The sequence below is a fragment of the Trachymyrmex cornetzi genome, unplaced genomic scaffold (assembly GCF_001594075.2).
Source record: "Trachymyrmex cornetzi isolate Tcor2-1 unplaced genomic scaffold, Tcor1.1 scaffold1137, whole genome shotgun sequence".
NCBI lineage: Eukaryota > Metazoa > Arthropoda > Insecta > Hymenoptera > Formicidae > Trachymyrmex > Trachymyrmex cornetzi.
The window spans coordinates 184,393-192,212 of record NW_017295694.1 but is presented as its reverse complement, the minus strand read 5'-3'; the positions used below and the strand labels follow the sequence as shown (position 1 = coordinate 192,212).

The following is a 7,820-nucleotide window of genomic DNA, read 5'->3' as shown; positions in this document are numbered from 1 at the left end:
CACTACAAGCTACTACATCTGACAATATCAAGAGTGTACAGGGCACTTAAGAGTTAAATATAAAGAGAAAATTATTTAAAACAAGAACTCAAACCAGAAGTATGTTTAATATAATATTCTATAAATAATTAAAAGTTCTATATATATATTTAATTATATGTTTCGATCTCATGATTGAGCCATCTTCAGATGTGATAGTCATATATGAACAGGTGATGTTATATTGATTAAACGCAGTCGAAGAAATAGATAAAATTATGAACATGTTAATGGAGACCAGAAAGATGATTTTATAGAGAGACGGAAATTACTCACAAAACGGCTGGACGACCGGTTGTTTAGAATTTCCCGATGTGCTGGTGAAAAGTCAAGATAGATATAATTAAAAGAAAATGAAAAAGAATTCGAGTAAACGCGACACTTTAGTAAAAATAACTCACCTAACTGGCCATTATATTTAAATTTCGCATGTCGAGAGAAAGCACATCAATTATTCATATACGACTATCACATCTGAAGATGGCTCAATCGTGAAACCGAAACATGTAATGAAATATATATATAGAACTTTTAATTATTTATAGAATATTATATATTAAATATATTTCTGGTTTTTTTTTAATTTTTATATATATGTTTTAAATAATTTTCTCTTTATATTCGACTCTTAAGTGCCCTGTACACTCTTGATATTGTTGCTTAATAAAATTATCGTAACAACAAGTTTAAACGCATCTCAAATATTTTCCGTAATTATTATCTATTCAATTATTATCTGTAATATTTTTTTCTTCTCAAAAACTACTCTTGTTTCATATATTGTTGTACAATGTTTTTTTATATAACTCCTATGTATTACTGTTTAATTCTTTGTACAGAAAATGTATATATGAGTTTCACTATTTGTGAATATTTTGAAATTGATCCACGGGGCTTTTCAGAGTCCCTATTCTGTAACTGCTTGCACGCCTACCGACAATAGGTCTGTTTTTTTATTGCCGCACTTTCTGAACTAGTACACACAGTGCAATAAGTTGAAGTAAAACAAATATACGTCTGTTTGATTTTTGTATTTAAATTGTATTTAAATTGTTTATTACATATTTATATATTATAATGATTCTGTGCCCTTTATTATTGATATTGTTTTATACTTATTGAACCTTAGTATCTTCTAAAATATACGTTTGTTTCACTTTAACTTATTGCACTGGTTCAGAGTGCAACAATAAAAAACAGACCTAATTATCGGTGTTGTTGCGCAGATATTTTATATGGTGAAAAAGTTGCGCAACGACACCGACAACTGTCGATAGACATAAAATAGTTACAGAATCGCGCCTCTGGGCTTGACTTCACTTTCTGCATTCCTAGGCTGATATTCATAGTCTTGTTCTTATATTATCTTACTGTCGTGGACCAATCACAGAGCTGTATTAGCATCTTGAGATATTACGAAATAATAGATTGTAAATATCTTAGTTTTTAGTGTTCATTAAAATTGATGCCATTATTGATCGGTGAATTAACATCAGTTATGACTTGTTTCTGACACGATCGTTCATTGCTACATTGTGTAAGAATGAAAAAGAAGCAATGCGTTGATATGACAATCGTAATGTTACTAGTTCTTTGTTGAGCTCGATAAGTAAAATAGAGCACGCGCATTTGAGGGGACAGAGTGAGTCACTAGATCTCTCGTTTGTGTGGAGACTGGAGAGGGAGAGAAGCCAGAAGGTCGGCGTGGGCTACAGTGGACGGTGGTGGACGGATTCAGATCACTTTCCTTCCGAGCTGAGGGAACACCTCGCTACGATATGTTGCGCGTGCTAAAGAGATTTCATTGTCTGCGACGCTACTCGTCTGCGGCTTTGCCGGCACCGGATACAAACCCTCCAATTCTGTACGCAGGTGTAAGTACGATATAACAAAGAATGCATTTATCATGAAGTGTACACTGCGTAATTTCATGTCACGGTTTCTGATACGAATATAGTGTTTGTGCCAAATTCTTTAAAATTCTCACGCTTCGAAAGGAATCAAAGTAGTACATTAATGGAGAGTGATTCGCAGAAAATTATTAAGCAATTTTTATATATATATTTTGATATCTTTAAAAAGTTGATATTTATAATAAATTGTATATAAATTGTTATATAAAACTGTCGTATATAATGTTGTTGTATACAAATTAAAGAAGAGAAATGCGCAGGACACGAATGACCCAAAGGTATGTATTATGGGTTAAACAAGGATAAAATGATATCTACGAAGGATGGAATCTGAAAGTGTCCTTAAAGTGTTAGTAAAAGCAAAGTAGAGGTAATTTGTTTTGTGGATATTTTTGGAAACCTATTGATGGACTTTTTCTAAAATTATATGCCGGCGGCATCTCAATCTGTTCGGAGGGGAAGACATTTCCACCGTTATTCTAAGGACGCTTTCAAATTTTCACCCTTCGTAGATATCATAACCCATAATACATACCTTTGGGTTATTCGTGTCCTGCGCATTTCTTTTCTTTAATTTGTATACAACAACGTTATATACGACAGTTTTATGTAACAATTTATATACAATTTATTATAAATATCAACTTTCTAAAGATGTCGAAATATATGTAAAAATTGCTTAATAACTTTTATATACTTGTAAAAATAATGAAAATTAATTCAGAATACGAAAGACATATCGTATGTAATGAGGATGCCAAAAACTAAGGGTTATAATATTCAGTTAAAATGATACTTTGGTAATCCTCGGTGAGAATGAATATATAGTTTAAGGCTTAAATTATAAATAGGATTAAATGTCCATTTCCACCAAAGTAGACAAATTTTAATTTTAGTTTAATTTACTTTTTGTTTTTCTTCAATTCTTAGAACTAAAAAAAAATAAAAAGTAAGTTGAACCGCAAGATTAAAATTAATCTACACTTGTGGTAACGGACATGAGAATTCGCTTGCGAATCGGTTGAGAGCCGCACAATACAATTCTACCAGTCATCAATCTCGGATTTCACGTGATCCACATATGTTAGCAGAAATGTAATGAAATAAGAACCGGTTGTGCTATTCAAGGCAAATTGGCGGTGGAAATCGAGCGATACACAATATCGCGCGACATGATTGACTGGCGGAATAAACTGCCGTTTGATATCGATAATTATGGTAACATATCTAACATTCGTGACCTTGTGTCGACAACTTTACGAAAGTCACATGCACAAAGTTAAAAGTTTGCAACAGTTTGCAAATGTCGTCAAACAAATACTAATTCGCAGCAACTGTAACTCGAAGACCGTTGGCGCCAATTTAATTCCGAATTTACTCAATGATTAATTTGTTGAGTTACCTCTATACTATTTTGTTAACGTGGATGGAATTATATTGTTTTTGAAATGTAAAAAGAAAAATTAAATCGGACGAAATTAAATCAGTTCTATAAATAAATTAAGAATTTTGCTTTAAAATTGAATTAATTGCCGATTAAGTTAATCGGAAATTGGCCAAAGTTATCTTTAATTTGCTCAAAGGATAAAGATTATTGTTCTTTTTTAAGCCTTGTGTGTCCACAATATTAGAAATTATTCCGAGATCTCGGATGGATATACAGTGATGGGAGAAAGTTCGGCAACGGTCAAATATCTTGAAAAATAATGCTTATGGAAAAAAATGTTCAATACAAAAGTTTTAGTATATCAAGTGGTCTATTATATGGTTATGTTGAAATGACCTTCATGTGACCTTGAAGGACACCGTGAAGGTCAACTTTGAAATCTTAAATGGAAACACCTATTTTCTTTTACATATCCTTAAAGCTGGTGTCAAGACGTTTCCGAAACACTGGTTACAAACCCTTTTTGCTTGAGATCTTCCTGAGTTACGAACCTTTAAAGTTTAAGTATCGCCGGCGCATTATCTAAGGTATGCGCGCGCGCGCGCGCGCGCACACACACACACACACACACACACACACACACAAACGCGCGCGCACAAGACTCACTTTGGTCAAGCATCTCGAAGAGGTGGATATCCGACCGTGCCACCTCCACGCAGTATACCTTAGATAATGCGCCGGCGATACTTAAACTTTAAAGGTTCGTAACTCAGGAAGATCTCAAGCAAAGAGGGTTTGTAACCAGTGTTTCGGAAACGTCTTGACACTAGCTTTAAGGATATGTAAAAGAAAATAGGTGTTTCCATTTAAGATTTCAAAGTTGACCTTCACGGTGTCCTTCAAGGTCACATGAAGGTCATTTCAACATAACCATATAATAGACCACTTGATATACTAAAACTTTTGTATTGAACATTTTTTTTCATAAGCATTATTTTCCAAGATATTTGACCGTTGCCGAACTTTCTCCCATCACTGTATGTATATAATATTGATCAATTTTTTCTCCGTCCGTATTGATCAATTGGCTGAATTGTGGTCTTTTTTTTTCTGTTCAAGGTAATTAGAACTTGTACTATTATCGCAGATAAGGCTCGACTATTTGTAAACTGTTGATCTGTTGTCATGCATTGTCATGTTGTGAAGCCTTGTGTCCATGATGCTAGAAATCGGTCCGAGACCTCGGATGAAGAAAGAATTGACCAATCGCAATGGTCATGCGATCAAATTGTTCAAATGTGATTTGTTAATTTTTTCTCTGTCCGAGATCTCGGACCGATTTCTAGTATCGTGGACATTGCGGGCTTAACATTAACGAAAACAGTTGAAAGTTGAAGCCCGCTTGAGACATAATTCGCGTCAGATTTCACTTATAGCGTTTTTCATTGACAGAACTAGTGCGTACTCAGTGCACTTTAAAGTCGTTGTACAAAAGATATACGTTTAATAACAATATATAAACGAATTAAACCGTGAAATATTCGATACATTTTATTGTGCTATTTGATAAAATAAATTTTGAGTATTTTATCAATTGAGATATCTCACTTTTATATTTAGATTAGAACAGTGTACAACAGCTTTAATGTGCACTGAGTGCGCACTAGTTTTGCCAATGAAAAACGTTATTAAATTTCTAGTTAATTTATAACTTGTAGCTCCTTGTTCTATTTAATTTAATTCACAATTTTATATTTTTTTAATAATTTAATTTAATGTATAATTTTCTACTTTCTATATTTTTCTGTTGCTAGTTGAATTAAACTTATTTTCTATTTTCTGTATTTTTCTATTTCTTATATTTTAACTAAATTTATATTTTATTTATCACGTTTATTTTGACGAGTGTATTTTAATAGATACAATTAACGTATGCGTTTTATATACATAATTCTTCAACCAAATTTGAATTCTAAGCTACACTAATATACGTTATGTAAATTGCGGAGGTGTAAGCAAAACAACTGTATATTATTAGGCAGTTTTTACAATAACGTGAATTCACGTGAATTAACTAAGTCATATTATTCTTTTCTTAATTGTTAAGAAAAAGATACCTGAAAAACCTAGCTGACCTTAGTGTTCACCGTATCTAGAGATAAATGATATATTTTAGAGAAAGTCTAAACCGCTATAAATAAAAATCTGTAGAATATAAAAAGATTTTTTATGATCACATGTGTTTACGACCTTCATTTTACAATGTCGTGAAAAAGTCAGTACCTATATCTAAAATGACGTTTTCTCTGACTGAATGGATTACTCATGTTAAAAATATATATGAGGAAAGAAGGATTCTTACATTCATCACTGTACAAAAATTGCATAAGAACAGAATAGCAGCGAAACTGATAAATGACTCTTTAAAGCAGTACTTTTTTCTGTTATTTTCTAATCTGATATTCAGATTTGTTTCGATTAAATCTGAACATTCTGAATTTTAGACCATTTATAATACAATTTGTGTGGCTTCTTATTCCATCTGGTATGAAAAAATTGAAGATTTAGTAGCACGTACGTAATAATATATTTTTATATTTACACTATTAGAAATGTTCTTAAATTTCATTAACTTTTAATGTACATTGATAAATGAAGTTTAATTTCTCTGTAACTGAAAGGACTATTAATGCACATGTTAATGAAATTTAAGTTTACAGTAACTGAAAAATTAAGTGTAATGAAATTTAATATACTTTTATAAATGACATTTAATTAATCGTAATTGAAATAACTATTAATGTACATATTAATGAAATTTAATGTACTTTTACATTTACGAATATTAATAATATTTTAATTAAGCCTAATACTATAAACGCTTAATGTTTAATACGTTTACGTTTCTTACATGTCATTAACGTAAATTACTTTTCAGTTACAGATCTCGTACTTTTCATTAACGTGTAAATTAATTTCTACAATAATGTGTTCATTAATTTCAATACACACGTTCATCACATTTAAGACTACTGTAATTTAGTTTTTATTTACATCATTCATTACATTTAATTTCGTGCATAACCACAGGCTTCCTTTACATGTTAATTGAAATTCATTGAGAAATTTCTAACAGTGTAGATAGGGCTCGTAATATTAATTTTCAATGGTGATAGCAATCGCACTATCTAATCGAATTCTTGTTCAACGGAAGTCTGAAATGTAATATTTCCCGGAATTCGAAATCTGGAGATTAACGGGGATTTTAGCATTTGCTGATAACACTACTATAATTTATACAAGCAGATGTTTAATTTCATTCAAAACATCGTATATATACACGAAGATCAAGATTCGAATACTTTCTTTTATTCAACATAAGTAAAATAATTTACTGAAAAGTCAAACTTCTCTATCTCATTCTATGTCTTATTGTAATAAGAAACTGTTATTCTGTATAATGTAAAAATGCAAGGTTGGAATGTTTGATCTGCATGTGCATATTCAATTAACTTAAAAAATGGTAATAACTAAGAATCTATTAATAATATCTATTTGCGTAAATATTACATAATGCCGAACTACGTCGTTTATAATATCCTCTAATCTTGATGTCAGTTAATCGTAAACAATAACACGTTAGAAACGAAGAATTTTTATAATTTAGCTTTATATATCTCGTATATATATGTGACATTCTTATCAACAACAAAACAGAACCATATGTATTATGTATTTTTTGTGTGTACATAGTGCTACACGTTACGACAGATAAGAAACTGACTACAAGAATAACATGTTGCATAAATGTATTTCACTTCGTTTCAGATATTCATTAATAATGAATGGCACAAATCGAAGAGCCAGAAGACCTTCCCCACCGTTAATCCCGCCACGGGCGAAATAATCGCTGAAGTACAAGAAGGTGATAGCGCAGACATTGATTTTGCGGTACAGGCTGCTAATAAGGCTTTCAAAAGAAATTCACCATGGAGAACGATGGATGCTTCTCAACGGGGGGCTCTCTTGAACAGATTGGCAGATTTGATCGAACGTGATCAAAAATATATTGCGGTAATACGCAAATATCTCGATATTTGATATATACAAGAATTAGAATTACCGATCAAATAATAGATAATCTTTAGAAGTCAAACTAAAAATATTCGTGCTTTTACGATATCGTTTTCTTTTAAATTGATACAAAGAGATAATTGTAAGATATTTTGCGAACTTTTTTTTCTTAACTAACATTAACAGCAACTAATAATAACACTAGTTTACAGCAAAAAATTACTTTGGACCGGACTACGTGTCTTTTATAGATTTTTGGATGCTCAAAACAATGCCGCAAACGAAAAAATTCTAGCACGTCGGATTTCCAAGATAATTGAGGTTTAATACTGAAAAAAATAGCTTTTTTTGCAATATTTGACATTTTTTAATAAAGAAGGTCAACGGTATCTTGAAATTTCGATTAG

The 7,820-nt window shown here is 31.4% G+C and overlaps 1 protein-coding gene across 1 annotated transcript in view; it reads left to right on the top strand.

Moving 5' to 3' along the window:
- Window positions 1-1,636: 1,636 nt before the first annotated feature.
- The window catches only part of Aldh (Aldehyde dehydrogenase), a 9,322-nt gene continuing 3,138 nt past the window's right edge, over window positions 1,637-7,820 (top strand). The window contains exons 1-2 of the mRNA XM_018512793.1: window positions 1,637-1,913; window positions 7,168-7,413. Coding sequence (XP_018368295.1) covers window positions 1,818-1,913; window positions 7,168-7,413 — 342 coding nt within the window. The 5' untranslated portion in view covers window positions 1,637-1,817. The remainder of the gene's footprint in view (window positions 1,914-7,167; window positions 7,414-7,820) is intronic.